Below are 17,682 nucleotides of genomic sequence, written 5' to 3'. Positions count from 1 at the left end.
TCATTTCACTCAGCATTAGTTCGTGTAAGTCTCTCCAGGCCTTTCTGAAATCATCCTGTTGGTCATTTCTTACAGAACAATAATATTCCATAATATTCATATAGAGACTGTATGTTTTGTATGTTACTTGTTCTTCTTCCCAACTTCCTGATAGATTATACTGTCACCTTTGTCTTTGAAGTTTGGCTGAGTAGATTCCAAGAGACCCAGAGGTTGACCATTGGACCAGATATAGGAGAAATCCCATTGTAGGAAACGAGTTAGCAGACAACAGCATAGCACTAAGGAAGCATATTTTTCCAACATCTGGGCTAATATAAAATAGTTGTGTGACTTAAAAGTCTAATCCCCAGAAACTTCAACGCCTCTACCTGTAGTTCTCTCACCTTCATCATCAGCACCACAGTGTTCAAGGCAATCATGGCCATGATGGTGTATTCGAAAGATGGGGATACCACAAAATGCCAAACACGGTACTGAAAGGTATGCCGGTTCTGGGGCATGTAGCGGGTGAGTGGTTTGGCACTGATGGCAAAATCAATGCATGCCCTCTGGAAAAAAACAAGTCTGTTAGTATAAGCTCAAATCCCCTAAACCAGGCTCCTTAGCTTTGTTTTCCTGAAGTTGAAGCCACTGTGGTGAGGACAATTATAATGTATTTGTGGAAATGACTAAGACTAAGACAAAATTAGTAAGAGATCAATTAGAGCTACAGAAAGGAAGTCTGAACTTTCATAAGATATATCATGTGAGGTGCTTAGGTAGTAGTTACCCTGGAACTAACACAAGTTAGCTACATGATCTTGTATGAGTAACATGTCTCAAACTCAGTTTTTTTTTTTCCATCTGTAACATGGAAACTATAATTATACCTACCACCACAGGGTTATTAGAAGGATCAAAGCATATGATGTATGTAAAGCTCTTTGCCTTAAAGTACTAAATAACATGAACCATTAATAAGAATAGTATAATTTTCTGAACTATCCACTATATTTAAATAGTTTAAAGTCTTATAAAATATGAATTATGTCTACTGTTATTTACTCTAATCTATCATGAGATCATGGGCAGATGATTCGTTTTTTTGCCTGAATGTTTTTGGCTAACAAATTCTTTCCAGAGTCTTCTCACCACCAGACTTATGTTACCTCATTTTTTTCCAAGCTACACTCTTCCATCATCTTGTCCCCTTGCTCCTGGAAAGTAATGATGATGAGGGCAACAAAGATATTGACAAAGAAGAAGGGGAAGACCACGAAGTAAACCACATAAAAAATTGACATTTCCATGCGATTGCTGCGGCTTGGGCCCCGGTCTTCCTCAGTCACGTCCACAGAATGCTGCAAAACTCTAGGGGACACGGAATAGAGAAAGAAAAGATAAAAATAAACATTTCTTTAATTTTTAAAGCTTACGAAACATTTTCCTCACAACAGCCCTTTGCTGGTGTTACCATCCCCATTTGTGATATAAGGAAACTAATGTAGCCCTTATCCTCTTAAAATATGAAAGAAGGAAATAGGAGAATGGGGCAGACTCAAGAAATAGAACACATTTAACTATCTAGCAAAAGATCTAGTCTTAAAAAAGACTTGTACAATGTTTTCCTGGTTCTGTTCACTTCACACAGTATCAGCTTGTATAATTCTTTCTAGGCTTTTCTGAAATCACCCTTAGAAAAGGGTGAAACAATGCTGTGTTAATTAATGGTTAGTAAATGATGGTGTTAGAATCTGAAACTAGATTTTTTTTTAAATGTACCACTCTTTGCATGACCCCATATCATGAGTTTAATGATAAACACTTTGGTATGTGCCTGGGCTCTATGTTTTATGAGTCTACTTTCTTTGCTATACTTTTCTTTCTGAATGAAGACATATTGTATCAGTTTCTGATATCTATAACCATCCTGATTCAATACAAAAGGCAAAGTATTTCATTTTATATTGAACTCTAAGAGGATAATAGTGTTGTTTATTTCTATAGTTTAAGTTTGCACATGCAGGCTTCAAGATTTCAGTTACTTCCTTGTAAATGAGTTAGGTTTGCTACCACCAGGCAAACAGGAGTAGCTTGGGGATATCTACATGGTCAGCAACAGATGTTGTTAACTGGAAATAAGGAAACAGGTCTTACTCATAAGAGTCAAGATGAGAGACAGTTTTTCTAAGTTTATAAATTTTTTGTTCACTGTTATTTTATTTTATTTATTAATTTTTTTAGGTTATACATGTGCATTCATTTTTAATGTATTTCTGTATGGGTCAGGCTGGGGAAGAAAAATCAGAACAAAAGGGAAAAACCATGAGAAAGAAAACAAAAAAAGTGAAAATAGCATGCCTTGACCTACATGCAGTCTCTCTCTGGATATGTATGACATTTTCCATTCAAAGATTTTTGGAATTGACTTCCATCACTGAAGTGCTGGGAGGAGCTAAGTCTATCCTAGCTGAGCATCATAAAATCTTGCTGTTGTACAATGTTTTCCTGGTTCGGTTCACTTTACTCAGCATCAGCTTGTGTAATTCTTTCTAGACTTTTCTGAAATCAGACTGCTCATCATTTCTTATAGAACAATAACATTCCATTACATTCATATACCACAATTTATTCTGCCATTTCCCAGTTGACGGGCATTCCTTTATTCCCAAGGTGACTTCAAGACTGGGAATAAAGGAGTAGCATTACTATAGATATGAATCTGTATCACAAAGAGATTATTTAAAAAAAAAAAAAAGGAAAAGGACCTACCTGTGCAAAAATGTTTGGAGTAGTTCTTTTTGTGATGGCTAAGAATTGGAAATTGAGGGAGTTCCCATCAATTGGGAAATGGCAGAATAAGTTATGGGACTTCTGAAGCTACTAGATAGAGCCCCTGTCCAGAAAGTGAAGTTGTTTGAGGAACTCTTGGTGGGTTCAAAAGCCCTTGTCCTCCTAAAATGTGTGTGTGTGTGTGTGTGTGTGTGTGTGTGTGTGTGTGTGTGTGTAGTATTCAAAAGTTTTTTGCTTGATTGTGTGATGATCAATTATGATGAACTTAGTTCTTTCCAGCAATACAATTCCAATAGAGTTGGGATGGAAAGTGTCATCCACATTCAGAGAGAGAACTATGGAGACTGAATGCAAATTGAAGCATATTATTTTCACTGCTCTTTTGTTTGTTTTTGCTTTCTTGTGTTTTTTCCTTTTTGTTTTGATTTTTCTTTCACAATATGACTAATAGGGAAATGTGTTCAAAATGATTATACATGTATAATCTATAGAAGATTGCTACCTTGGGAAGGGAGAGGGAAGAAAAGAAGGGAAAAAAAATTGGAACTCAAACGCTTTCCAAAATGAATGCCCTAAACTATCTTTACATGTAATTGGGGAAAAAAAATAATACTATTAAGTGAAAAAAATTGAAGTGTTTTGTTCTACAAGTGCTTCTTGAACCCTGTACTAATTGGCTAGAGCCTCCTTTCTCAAATACTTTTCTTGCCTTATTATCCTTTCAATTTTTGCCTAAAAAGATTCTGTGTGACCATGTTTCTGTTCACCTGCTCAATGAGAACCACTTACTTCCCCTTGAATAATGGCAGAATCAATTCTGTTCAACTTGAATCATCTTTTCAAAGCAACCATGAAGTCTCACTTTGGGTTCATTAATAGAAAGGAAGGCTCTAGTACTTACTGCGGCCAGCCCTCCCCTGTAGATACAGTGAAAAGGGTCAAGAGGGCCCAAATGATGTTGTCATAGTGGAACTCATGACGTTTCCATTCCCGACCCTTTACCTCCATCTTGTTTTTTTCATGATCCACATAGTTGCCTCTGCAAAAGCAGAAAAAAAAAAAAACCCAAGATCTCTTCACCATAGTTTATAATGTAAAGAGGAATTATTTGCTGTTCTGCTGGGTAATGATATGCTGATGCTAGGGGGAAAGAACAGTAATAGTGGATATAGAGAATGACTTTACATTTGTGACTTATATTGTCACTTATTCTTTTCCCCTAGTAATAGAAATGGAGGCAGCTGGAACAGAGAAAAACCATAGGCACATGGAGGGATATTTTAGGGACTGGAGGAGGGAAAAATATGAAAGAAGAAAGAGAATAGGCAGATTCAAAAAATCAAACACATTTAGCTATTTGGTACAATATCTGGTTCTAGAAAAGGATGAAACAATGTTTAGATTGTTCTCTCTTCTCACATTCTTCCCTTGAAATCCTAAACTTCATTTTAGGCAACCTCATCTCCAGGGCTAACCCCTATCTGAAGTATTTATTGGTCCCCTCAGTTGTTAAAACTTCCTTCCAAATTACTTTCTTTTTATTCTGGAAATATTTTGTATTTACTTATTTGTGCACAGAAATTTTTCTCCTATTAGAAAATAAACTACTTGATGGAGAGAATATTTTCATTTTTATCTTTATATACCCAATGGTTGGTACATGGAGGAGGGCTTAATATGTGGTGAGTTGAACTGGATTTAATTGCGTTAATAACCACCCTCAAGTCAATTAATACACTTATAGGATAATTAGTACACTTCAATTTTCCCTTCCGAAAGGGGATGATGTCCTTCCTTATTTCTAGACAATTTAAAGTAGACCACTTTACATAAATACAGCCTAATATCATGGATTGATGGAAATGGCTTCTGAATGATGAATCAGAGTGATCATTTTAAGGTAAAATTACTCTATTGTTAGAAGCAGCAACTGAGAATTCCTAGGAAATCTACAAGGAGTAGAGAGGAAGAGAATGAAACCTTGGATTTAGCATGAAAGAGAAGGAAACAATTCTCCCTACATATAGCCCAGGACAGACTAGTCCCTTTTCTAGTGGAAAGAATTGATTTTTGTGCTGAATGGGGTGTCCATTGATTAAAAAAAAAGTATTGATTTTTCTCCAAAAGGGACTTAACTTTTCTTTTTGTTTCTGCCTTAACATTGCACCTGAGAAGGACAAAGAGAATGGGATTCATATTTTGTTAGATAATTCTATGCATAGCTGGGTGACTTTGAGGTCCTACTGTGTGAAGTTACATATACAAGTGACTCTCAAAATTTGAAAAGAAGGTAATTCATAACCAAGGATGAGATATACTAAAGATATCCCCAACTAAATCTTTCAGGCACTGATTCTACCATCCTGGGACTCAATAGGACATATTTTCTCAGAAAGAAGCTAGGATTTCATACTCATCTTCAGCACCTACATGCATTCCTTTTCTGTGTCTTTGGAGCTATCTGTGCAATAAAAGAATTTTCCCTTGAAGAGTTGAACTGCAATGACGGCAAAGATGAACATGAAGAGCTTGTAGACAATGAGTATGTTGAATACATTCTTCAGGGAGGTCACTACACAGTCAAAGACAGCCTATGGAAAGAAGCAAACATCAGCCAGTGAATTTGGGAGGTACTGGAGAATTCAGATTTTTTTTCAGACTTTTTTTTTCATATAAACCATCAGTAGCTACAGGAGTTAATATGCATGGCAAAGCCTGTAAACTTTCATTTTCAGTTTTTAGATTCCCTACCATCACTCAAAAGATAAAATAAAGCCCTCATCATGTATCTACAACCCAGAGTGACTGAATGAGGAGAACCCTTTTTCCTAATCAAAGGACACCACAGGGACAAAAGATGCCTTTGCTGGACAAAAATGAAAAGACTCCTCATTAGAGAAAGGAGACAGATTCTCTTCTATGTAAGACAGACCAAAGCAAAAAAGATCAAGAGGTATATAGGAAAGCCAAGGAATTCAAAATTTTTCCATCCAAGCATGTTCCTTTATGAAATTCTCTTTGTGGGGAATTCAGCTTTGGTAAGAAGCACAGAAACCTAATTGTAGAAGGACAGAACTGAGAAAAACCTTAAAAATCATCTAGGCCAATCCTCTAGTTTTACAGATAGGGAAAATGAGGTCCAGGCCTATAAATATGAACATCTATCACATGTAGAATGTTAAAGTTGAAAGATTCTTTTCTCTCCTTTTTTTCTTATCAACATTTATCTTCTGTTTCCTTCCCTGCTGCTTACAAATATGTCCAGGACTTTCCTATGCTCAATAATAATAATTAATATTTATACAGTATTTTAAAGTTTATAAAATGCTTTAAATATTAAATCATTCAATACTCATAATTTTTGAGGCAGGTGGTTTTATTATTCCTCTTTACAAATGAATTAACTGAGGTTGAGAGAGGTTAAGTTATTTGCCTAGAGTTACATAGCTAATAAATATATGAGACAGCTAAGTAACACAATGGATAGAGTATCAAAAAGCAGAAAAACTTCTTCATGAGTTCAAATCAGGTCCTATACTTACTAGCTATGTGAACCTGGCCAAGTCACTTCCCTATTTGCCTCTGTTTCTTATCTGTGAAGTGAACTAGAGAAGGAAATGTCAAACCACTCTAGTATTTTTGCCTAGAAAATCTCAAATGGGATCATAAAGCATTGGACATGAGTGAAACAACAATTATATGAAACAGGATTTGAACTCTTGGCTCCAAGTCCTGCATTCTGTTCCTCATGCCTTACCAGAAATAACTTTGGATTTACTATAAGTATATTTTATTTATACTTCTAAGTCTACATATTATTTTCTTGATATAATGTAAGCCACACATTTTTGTCTTTTGTATCTCCAGTGTCAACCATAGTGCTTAACAGATACAGAAAATAAATTCTTAAAAAATGCTTAATTGTTTTACTTGAATTCTTTAAGTACATAGGTGGGAAACTCTGGCCTGAGATGAACACTCATTGATTAAAAATGTTATACCTGAAAGATCATTTAGAGAAAATATAATTCAATCCTTTCATTTGACAAATGAAGAGATTGAGGATAAGAAACTACTACAGGCTCACAAATGTAATAATGATAATCTTTAGATTTATACACAGAAATTGGCTTCTGCCTTAGTTGTTTTCCTGAGAGTCTGATAGTGTCATCAATACTAAGCTGAATATTATTTAGTATTATTAATATTATTTAGTCGAGTATTATTTAGTACTTTTTGTCAACCTGCTCAAAGGATGTGGTTCATAGTATGTCAAAGATTCTTGAAACTAATTGGAGACATTATCTTCCTATTTTGCTTACTGTACTTTGGTTAAGGCTAAAAATCGGCTCCAGTGGATCCATGGGCAGGCAGCATGTCTAACTCATTTGGGGAAGATAAACAGATTATGCAAACAAAACTTGCACTTCCATAGTGAATGGGGAGAAACTGGAACTAGATACTTCCCTCTAGAGATTTCTGTTCCAGTGCTCTTTCCATAAATCGTAAAATGTTACAGGGGAATTCATTGCATTTCATGCCATTTTTAGGTTCTTTTCTAGGTTTATAGGTTTTGAGCCCTGGTGAGTCCAGCCCTGAGGTAACATGAATCCTGTGCAGTTGTCTCTCCAATGTTCTGGGTAAAGTGCTACTAGATTAATTAGCTCAACACTGTGGGGAATGTGAGTGACAGCCACTTACATTATACTATAAGATTATACCATTGCAGAAAGAGGAACTGATCTAATCTAGTTTGATGGTTTAGATGCCAGAATAAGATAAAAGGTGACTTCTTTAGCTATCCACACTACTTCTGCCTTATCCATCTCGAAAGAGGATCACTTCAAATTTTATTGGATAGAGAGAGAGGCAGAGAAAGAGACAGACAGACAGACAGAATTTGCTGCAAGCTCACTGTCTTCTCTAATCTCATATTTCAAATTCCCTCAATTTGTCCTTGTTTTCCTTCCTCCAAGAAGAAGATGGTCCTTCTTGCCAGTGCCATCCCCTTACTTGTGACTTGTATCTTATGCCTTCCTATCTCCTCCTCTTTTAATTATTCCCTCTCTCCAAAATTTCATTATCTATTAGTTCCTTGCACACTGCCTACTAAAATGCCCAAATGTCCTGCATCCTTAACCTTCTCTTGACCTTATCAGTCCAATATTCCTCCTTCCTTTCATAGACAACCTACATTCATTGTATCTACTTTCTCACCTCCCATTTATTTCTTAATTTCTTGCTATCTAACTTCTCACCATCACCTGAAACTCCTCAGACAGGTTGCAAATGATCTCTTAATCACTAAACCTGATAGTATTTTCTCAGGTAGATATAGTAAGGAAAAGAGTCAACCTTCTTTCCATCATATGACCTTCTGACCATAGCGCCAACAACTCTTTCCAAATCTCCCTTCTCTGTCATATGTCAGTTTTGTTGTTGCTCAATGGTTCCCCAGACTTTCCACATCTAGAATCTCAGAATCTCTTCTTCAATTCTGAAATATCTTCTCTCTTTTTTTTGAATAAAAAGTACTTAGAGCATGAATGAATCTCACATATTGACATTGATTCTAAGAGGAATACAGATCCTGTTAACACCCAATTTCTAAAACTATACACACATATACATAATTTCTTGTCCTTTTTAAAACTTAGATACTATTCTTCATTGTCACCCTCACCTGTCTTATTCTGTGGTTGGAAGCAGAAGAACTTCTGTGAACTATTGAATAGTATTTGTCCTTTCCACTAAACATCACTGCCTCTTACTCACAGTAAGTGAGGAATAGAATCAATTTCTAGGTGCTATCTTAGAACCTTTATTTAGTAGAAAACATGACTTGAATATTGTTCCTCTGATTATGCCTTCATCTTCATTAAGACTGATAGCAACCCCCTGGCTGCAATAGGGGTTAGTAAAAGTACAAGCTTGTCAAGTTTAATCTGATTGATCACTCAATAACTCTGAAAAGTTCAGATAAAGCCCCACCTCATGTTGTTGTCAGAAGAGCCTGATGATGTATTGGGACAGGAGGATAAGAAAAAAGGAGAAACATCAAACCTTATCTAGCCCAGTGCACACCTGTCTTCTGGTAGGTAACTGCAAAAACTTCAGGCATTCCCTACACTCTTTTTATGACAGACCAGTTTATGAGCTATACCAGTTGCACAATACTCACTAGCAGTATGTCCATCAACTCTATACATACTATTCACACACCTAAGTAAGACAAATGATCTTATGTGGCATAAAAATGCCATCTTAGGTCAGAATTGGGAGGTCAAAGACCTCTTCTTAGATTTCTTAGATCATGGTTCACCTTTGGTAGAGTAAAAGGACTTAGGATATCACATGAAAAAGATACCTACCTAATAAAGGATACACAAAAGCAGGTCAGAATAATAATCAAGAAATAAAATCGAGAAAAAAAGAAAAGAAAGAAAGGAATAAGGTGGTTATGGGGTATATGGTGACAAGAAACATGGGGAAATTATACCTTCAGCTTGGGTAAGCGTTTGATGGTTTTCAGTGGCCTCAGAACTCGGAGCACACGCAGAGACTTAATGGTTTTGATATCCCGGCCTTTGTTGGTTCTGTGGCAAAAGTATCCATAACACAGACATTAGCATATGAAAGGAAAAGAAGCTGAAAATTACTGTATCTGTGAACGTGCAAGAGTAAGAGAAAAAAGGAGACAGGCCAGAGATGTGCTAATAGTATATCCCTTTATGAGAGTCTTCAGATATGACAGGGAAGACCTTGGAAACAATGTTATCCTCTCCATTTTCATAAAAATGAATATCCACACAAAGATACATGCACACACACTCCAATAAGATAAAGTTACCACATTTTAAAAACCTAGACTGATTCTGCCCATTATCCCAGGAACTACTCTTATTAGAATAAACCAATAGGTATTATCACAATATGAAAGATAAATATGAAGAAAAAATGGGAATCTTTGACTGAGAGCAGAGTATAGTATCGATCTCACCAAAGGACTTAGCCTTTTCAGCTAAAGGTTTATCATCACTGTAAAGCTCATTAGGATGGGAAAGAAAGAGGTGAAGAGGGAACAACAGGGGAGCTGACACTCTCCTTGTACCAGGTCATATGTTCCAGAGTTAGCACCTCATGCAGACTTGCCAGCAGGCCTCTGGATCAAACCACTAATTAAATCTGTAGAGCTAAGTCTTCCTACAGGGACATCTCTCAGTCTAGACATTGCTTTTTGCCATCTATATAGTTGAATTTGTATAAATGTACTATTCTATTCAACTTTATCTTTAACCTATAACTAATACTCTTGCATATCCAGCTCCAGGGAAATTATTTTGCTTCTACTTCAGGAAATGTATTACCATTCCTTTTAATAAGTATAAAACCAATAAAGCAAACTCTTTCTTTTTTCCCCATTTATTTTCTAGAAGAGACAAGTAAGAATTGCATTCTCTTCAAATAATTATACAAGTGAAATATTTAAAAAAATAAAATAACACAAAAGTACAACTCTATGGAAACTGAAAACACCCTGTTTTCCTTGGGCATAGAATGGCATGATTCAGTATCTATTTTCATCAGGTGGGCTCAAAAAGAAATCACAGTCAACTGCCTATCTAGGGCCACCAATAAGAAATTACTTATCTGTGGAGACCAGTAAATGAACTAATGAATGGAATTCAAGATTCTACCATCTTTGGTTACTATAATTTATTAAGAGATCCAAAAAGAGGGAAAACAGTTGCTCCAGGATCCCAGGCAACCACTGGAAATACAGCAAGCTTCATTTCTCTCTTCTCTTCTCTTCTCTCCTTCCACTAAAACAACTAGAAATGATAATAGAGGAAAATACAGTCTTTATGATATTGCTGTTGAATATTTTTTCTCCCAGTTCTGTTCATATCATTCTCCATCAGTTTATACAAGTCTTTCCATATTTCTCTGACCCACACATTTCATCATATCATGTGGGAATTTGTTTTGCTCAACTACATGTATATGTTAAAAAGCGTTTTCTTTTTCACTTTTTCTTTTTTTTCAAAATTGGGGGAGGGAGAAAATAAATGCTTAACTGAAATATAAAATAAAGTAAAAGATTAAAAATAGGATTAAAATTCAAATGCAAAATTTTAAGTAGAAAGTAAGTTAAATTAAATATGGAATAATAATTTTACCTGGTAATTCAACTTTTAGACTTGCTCAAAGATTATAATCACTGTTTCACCTATTACTCTTATAGATCCTATTCAATGAACTCCATTAGTTCCTTATTGTTTCCAGTATCAAATATAAAATTTTCTGTTTGCTTTTTAAAGTTCTTTACAATCTGGCCCTTTCCTGCATTTTTAATTTCTTTTCATTTCATTTACATCTTAGAATTCTAAGATCAAGGCATATCAGTTTTGCTATTCCCCACACAAGACACTGTTATTTAGTCCAGTCATATCTGACTCTACATGACTCCATCTGAGGTTTTCCTGACAAAGACACAGGAATGGTTTGCCATTTCCTTCCCCAGTTCATTTTAAAGATGAACAGAGATAAGCAGTGTTAAATGACTTGGCCAGGATCATACAGCTAATACATGTCTGAGGCCAGATTTGAACTCAGGAAGATGAATCTTCTTGACTCCAGATCCACCTAGCTGCCCTCACATAGGACACTCTGTCTCCCAATTCACCAATGCTTTCCCTCCTCACTTCTACCTCCTGGTTTCTTTTATGACTCAGCTTAAATCTACATTCTGAAAAAAGCCTTTCCTATTCTCCCTATCACCATATTCTGTTAATGCCTTCCCAGTGGGATTACATCTCACTTACATAGGACATAACTTGTTTGCGTATAATTGCATTTTATCTCTTCCATTAGAACTGTAAGCTTTTTGAGGGCAGGAAACGTGTTTTTGCCTTTTTTTTTTAATTCCTAGTGCTTGGCATAGTGTTTGGCACAAAATATGTGTTAATAAATGCTTGTTCATTGGTAGCACTGAAAAGAAAATCACCCAGAGCCTACTCCATACTTTTAACACACACACACAACTCATTCTCACACATTTAATTTTTTTACTGAGGCAATTGGGATTATGTGACTTGCCCAAAGTCACATAGCTAGAAAGTATTACGTATCTGAGGTCAGATTTGAATTCAGTTCCTCCTGACTTCAGGGCCACTGATCTATCCACTGCCATCTAGCTGCCCCCATTCACACATTTGTATTCCATGTTGTCTATGCATTTCCAAAATTATTCTGTCTTTGAAAAAGTTTATTAAACCAAACCATGACCACCAACAAAAATGGGGCCATTGAGGAAGAAACTAAGAGGCTGTTCAAAAAATCAAAGACTGACTTGAATTTTTAAAATTCAAATTCCCAGGAGACTGCCCAGTCTTTTGCTTCCAATTCTCTCCTCTTAGAGCTATATTAGGTCAATCTCTAGTGCAGAGTTAATATGGTGAAAAATAGATATACTGAAAATGGTAACATGCAATGCAATTCAATTTTACTTCAGTACATTATTATTACTCACAGTGGAAAAAACCTAAAATGTCACCTCCTATATGAACCTTCTCTGAGTCCCGCCCCCCTCCACTGGTAATATCTTTCCCCCTTAAATCCCATGGTGTTTTTTGTTCTGTACCTTTCTAATACACATAACTGTAATACTTTGTTTTATAGTTATCTTTATTTGTCTTAACCCCCATTGCCCCCTAATTAAGTTATAAGATCCATAAAGGTAATGATATTTCTTATATCTAAATTTTGTCTGTACTTCAATGCCTAGTATCAAGCCTGTACATAGTAGGTGCCTAATAAATATTGAATTGAATGTTTTATAACTTTTAACCTTTTGGTATAGAAGAAATATTCTATGAGATTTCAGTGGTAAGGGTAACAGAAAAGAAGAAACTAGAGAGAAATTCAATTGTACCAATTCAGCAACTTTTTTTCAATATGCTATCTCCAAATCCCACCCAACCTTATCTTTTCTTGCCCCCTCATCACTTCGCCATGTTTCTACCCCAAGGAAAATCACAGAAAATATTTACCCCAAAGCGTTCCTATGGTGGATCCAATTGAGAGCAGCCCAGAAAAGAGAAAAAAAAAAAAAAAGATAGGTAGTCAGAGACATTTAAGAAACAAACAGAACAAGAGGATGACAAAAGACAAAAGTAGCATGAGACCCATAGAGCTCTCCCACTCCTTCCCCACAATTAACCCCTTCCCTCAAACCCTATTGTCTCTGCCTCACAGCCTTGGCACACTGGGAGTCAACACATTTTCTGAAAGGGTCAGAATTCTCTATGTGTCATTTGTTTGTTCCCAATTCCTCAGTAAAAATTTGGAAGCCACTTTGTCATTGCCTTTGGGTGGCTACCTATAATCAGCATCACAATTTTAGACATTATCCTTTATTACTTGATTTATTGGGTATTCTTTAGTCTGGACTGCAGCCATTATTTCACAGAAGTCTTTCATCAAAGATTGCTATTTCCAAGGAACAGATATAAAGCTAGGTTAGGGAAAGGAAGATTATACTGGACCAGAAATGGAAATTCTTAGGGAAAAAATCCTGTCACTATGAGACATTTATACCTGCCTAAGAATTTCAGAAATGCAAACAGGAAAAGGGAACTTGATTGCCTTTCTAGAAGCCTTTTTAAGGAATATGTTATAAAATGGAAAAGCAAAGAGGGCATAAAGCTACCCTGGATTTGATACCATTACATTATAACATCATGCAAGAAACTGGGAGATATTTGCAAAGCTTAAACATAAATATATCCCTGGCCCAATGGATCTTATCACCTAAGAGTCAGAATAAAGATATCTCTGAAAGAATACAAGAATAGCAAGGTGTTTGCCTGAGAGCTTTATAAATCAGCCTTTTAAGTCTCATGCTAGGGAGTATGAAGGGGGGTAAGCAGAGGGCCATTTATGGTTTTAAAAAATTGGCCTTCCAAGGACTATTCTCCAGTCCAAGATACTTTTTAAGCACAGTATGGAATGAGATACCTAAATGAGAAAAGATAGTCCGGAGTTCTGCCTCATGCTTGGCGATATGGAATCAATCTATATAATTCTACCCTTTCCAGTGGCCCCAGAAGGATATTTAAAATTTTAAATGATCATAATAGAGGAAGCCAACATTGCCTGTTGCTACTCACAACCTTGAGTAGCAACCTTGAAGGGATGATTGACAAAGATCTTTTCAATGGTCAAATAAAACACTGTATTAGAAAGGAGTGTCATGATTTCTCTAAAAGGGAATGTCTCAGGATGCTCAGGATGTATCAGGTGTTCTCTGGGTTTAATTTTCTTAGGTTCATATATCAGGAATGTATCTCTAAGCACCTCTAAATGCACTTGACATTTGCTTTAGTCTCTTTCTGTGGAACATGTGCCCCGATTCCTTGAAGGATATATATACCTTGCTGAGATGATGTAGCAACTAGTCGCCAGCATTTGGGTTTTTTTTGAAAATGATTAACCATAGGAGACAGGAAGGGCTCCCTGATCTATGAGCTCTAAGGGGAACTTGGGAGAAAAAGCTTGTTTTCTTTTGGGACCACTCCAAAACTTTCTCTATTTTAAGTTCCTAACAAGGGGGAGGAGAAGAGCAAGAACCCCATTCCCCACCCACCACCATCAATGGCGCAAACAAGAGCATGGTGGTAAGAACATGTGCTTGCTTATATGAGGCTGAATCAATAGTCACCATTGTCTACTCTGCTTTTATTCTGAAGACAGTCAAGTGATCAGTGATCTTGAGAAATGAAGGTATCCAACTGTGGAACCCTTGCAAGTTTTAGAATTTCTGAGTAAGCTATGTAGTATTCAGTGGGAGGTAATTCCCATAACAGAGAAGCATTCTCACCACAAAGATACTGCAACTAAAAGAACTGAGAAAAACCAAGCCATACCCTAAAAGGCCTGAAGATCTAGAGCTTGTGAGTGGCTCACACTCGCACAGTACAAATATGATATAAGAGATAAATATCTATTTCAGCAGCATCAGAAAGATATCTTTACTTTGGGGAGAATATAATGTGTGTTATGGATGATTGCTTTATGTTTCTATATTTAATGGTCGAGTATTTTAAGCATTTTTATGGGATCAGGTCTCATACTTAATACCCATATTGTACACTAAGTACCTAATCTAGAAGAAAAAGAATTATCTTTAGGGGGATATCAATTTATTAGAGAGGTTATCCCAGAGCTACTCTAGCATAGGACCAATGCACTAGGGGGATAGAGAACAGCCTGTTTACTTTTCTTCCTCCTGTTATCTACTCATCCACCCTCAACACTACCAAAGGAAAAATTCAGTCCATATGAAATCACCACTTGGAGCCCACTGTGGAAATAAATGGGTGAGAAATGGTGCTGGGCCAAAGATCATATGCAAAAAGGTATTTGGATAGAATACCAAAGTCTCCCTTTGGCTTTTTCATATTGGCCCCATTTATGGATTATTATGATCTTATGCATCTGCATATGGTGGAAAAGGTTAATATGGGTACATCAGTTTCTTCCACAGGAAGAATTTCTGTCCAATCTTCATTCCTGTATCTGGGAGTTGGTAATAATCAAGCATGGCAAGAATGAGATGCTAAGGCTAGAGATCACCCCTGAGACTCTTTCAAATATATCACAGGTTACAAACTGAAAAGGGAATACTCCTAAGAGAAAGCATCCTTGGCTTCATCAGCATGAAGATTTCAGTTGTTTCCTCTGCTAGTACTATTTGAAATGAGAAATAAACATCTGTACTATGGGGATGATAAAACATCAACAATTTGAATCACATTTATCTAAAATTGGTAATAATTAAAATATAGGTCAAACTAGTTTATTTTATTCTCTAAGCACAAAGAATTTTCTGAGCAATTATACTGTTAAATAGATATTACAAGGGGAATGTTACATACTTAAAAGGTCACATTTCGATAGTATCTATTTTGATTTAAACAAATGATGTGCTAATTATAAAATATTTGCATGTGTGTATGTATTATACATGAATCTCTCTCTTTTAGAACCTCAACTAGACAATGCTTTGTTAGGTGAAGAGCACTTGATATATTTGAAATGAATAAAACTAATTTTCTGTTAATATGTATTCACTGATTCAGACTTAACTGTCATCCTAATTAGTGGTTTTACTATTTTCACAATAAATGACTAAGATTTATGAAAGAATCTACCTGCATTGTTTCCTTAGATCACCACAGCAACCCTATGAGGTAGGTATTATAAGTATTATTATCTTCATTTGAAAGATGAGGAAGCAGCTTCATAGAATTGAGCTGATTTACCAGAGCTATTAAGTCTTAGAGACAGAATTTGAATCTAGATCTCCTTGACTTCAAGAACAGTGATCTTTCCCACTACTTGATATGACCTATTTTTTTTTTTTTTGAAAAGTGACCCCAATGAAAAGTGATCAATGGCAAAGGAATAGATTCAATTGGCTCCTCTGCATTACCTCCATTCAACTAAATTTAACTGAGTTATTTCCTTTTCAATAATTGTTCTCCACAAAGAGGGCTCTGACTCTTGTCCTTATCAGTAAAAAAAATGTTTCAAGCTCAGTTGTCAAGTTGCCCTCCAGATCTTTCATGTGTAATCACTCATTCTTTTCTGTAATCTTCCTCTCCAGCTCCCAGGTTTCCTCTCTCAAACGACAATCTCGATTTGATTTCTCCTGTGAATTGCCTGTGTTTCCCACTGTAGCTAGGGCAACAAGTTCTCAAACTTCTCTGTCCTTACAGTTGCTACCTTGATATTAGGGCTTTCAATTTATCACCATCCCTAGCACCTGCATTGCTCCCCTCTCCCCAAATCATGAAAATCCTCCAACTCCTTTCCCTCTCTTTTCTCATAGAATCAGAGAACTCTGAAGAGCTCAGATGGGAACAGAACTAATTGAAAATGATCCCTCCTTTCCATCCTGTATTTGTGTAGTAACACTAAATTTGTATCTCTCATGGGATACCAAATACTATGTTACTTTACAGATATTTCTGTATCTATTTAGCCTCCCCTGTGGAAAACTGTGGGATCACTAAAATCACAATGGATAGAGTGCCAGTCCTGGACTCAAGAAGACTCATCGTTTTGAGTTCAAATTCAGCCTTAGACACTTACTAGCTGTGTGACTCTGGGCAGGTCATTTCAACCAATATGCCTTAGTTTTCTCCTCTATAAAAAGAGTCAGAGAAGGAAATGACAAACCACTCCAGTGTCTTTGTCAAGCAAATTTCAAATGGGGGTCATGAAGAATCAGACACAGCTGAAATGACTGAATAATGACAACTTAAAGATTGCAAATTCCTTGAAGGTGAAAACTGTGTTTGTGTCTCTTATAGTAGTTAGAATGGTGCCTTACATATAGCAGAAATTCATTAAATTCCATTTAATTTCACTGGATTACAGAATTAAAAGTGTCTTTAGAGGCCATTTAGTCTAACCTCTCATTCTATTTTTTTTATTTTTTTAAATTTTTTATTTAATAGCCTTTTATTTACTGGTGTGGCACTATGCAAGCACAAAACATCCCTGTGTTCTAGACAACTCTCTAAGACTGTAAGTTTCAAAAAGGTGTTGACCTACATAGGTAGTCTTCTTCATCTGGGAGCTTTCCATGTCAATGAAACCATAGGTCTAATCTTTTCTAATCTTTATTCTTCTATTTATTGCTTAGTTGGTCCCATCTCAACACTTCAGATTGCTTTTCGACAGTACTATGTAAGACAGTACAAAATGAAGGAAAATGCTCTAGAACTGAAATCCTTATCACAACAAGGCAAGAAAGATAGTACAGATATCCTCTTTGTACTAATGAGACTTCACACAAGTGAAGTGATCTATCCATGCTTACAAAGCTAGTATTACAGT

At 36.1% G+C, this 17,682-nt stretch overlaps 1 protein-coding gene across 8 annotated transcripts in view; it reads right to left on the bottom strand.

Annotated features, from left to right (window-relative positions):
* Positions 1-17,682, bottom strand: part of CACNA1E (calcium voltage-gated channel subunit alpha1 E) — a 597,321-nt gene that overhangs the window by 53,036 nt on the left and 526,603 nt on the right. For 6 of the 8 annotated variants that reach the window (XM_031936988.1, XM_003767485.4, XM_003767484.4 and 3 more), the window contains 6 exons: positions 12,828-12,839; positions 9,275-9,371; positions 5,206-5,366; positions 3,677-3,814; positions 1,152-1,353; positions 387-551 (listed from right to left, as the gene is read on the bottom strand). In XM_031936988.1, the coding sequence (XP_031792848.1) occupies positions 387-551; positions 1,152-1,353; positions 3,677-3,814; positions 5,206-5,366; positions 9,275-9,371; positions 12,828-12,839 (775 nt within the window). The remainder of the gene's footprint in view (positions 1-386; positions 552-1,151; positions 1,354-3,676; positions 3,815-5,205; positions 5,367-9,274; positions 9,372-12,827; positions 12,840-17,682) is intronic. The other 2 variants (XM_031936990.1, XM_031936989.1) reach the window with 1 other exon arrangement.

Source organism: Sarcophilus harrisii, chromosome 4, assembly GCF_902635505.1.
Source record: "Sarcophilus harrisii chromosome 4, mSarHar1.11, whole genome shotgun sequence".
NCBI lineage: Eukaryota > Metazoa > Chordata > Mammalia > Dasyuromorphia > Dasyuridae > Sarcophilus > Sarcophilus harrisii.
The sequence above is the reverse complement of the archived record's forward strand: the minus strand, read 5'-3'. Positions and strand labels throughout refer to the sequence as shown.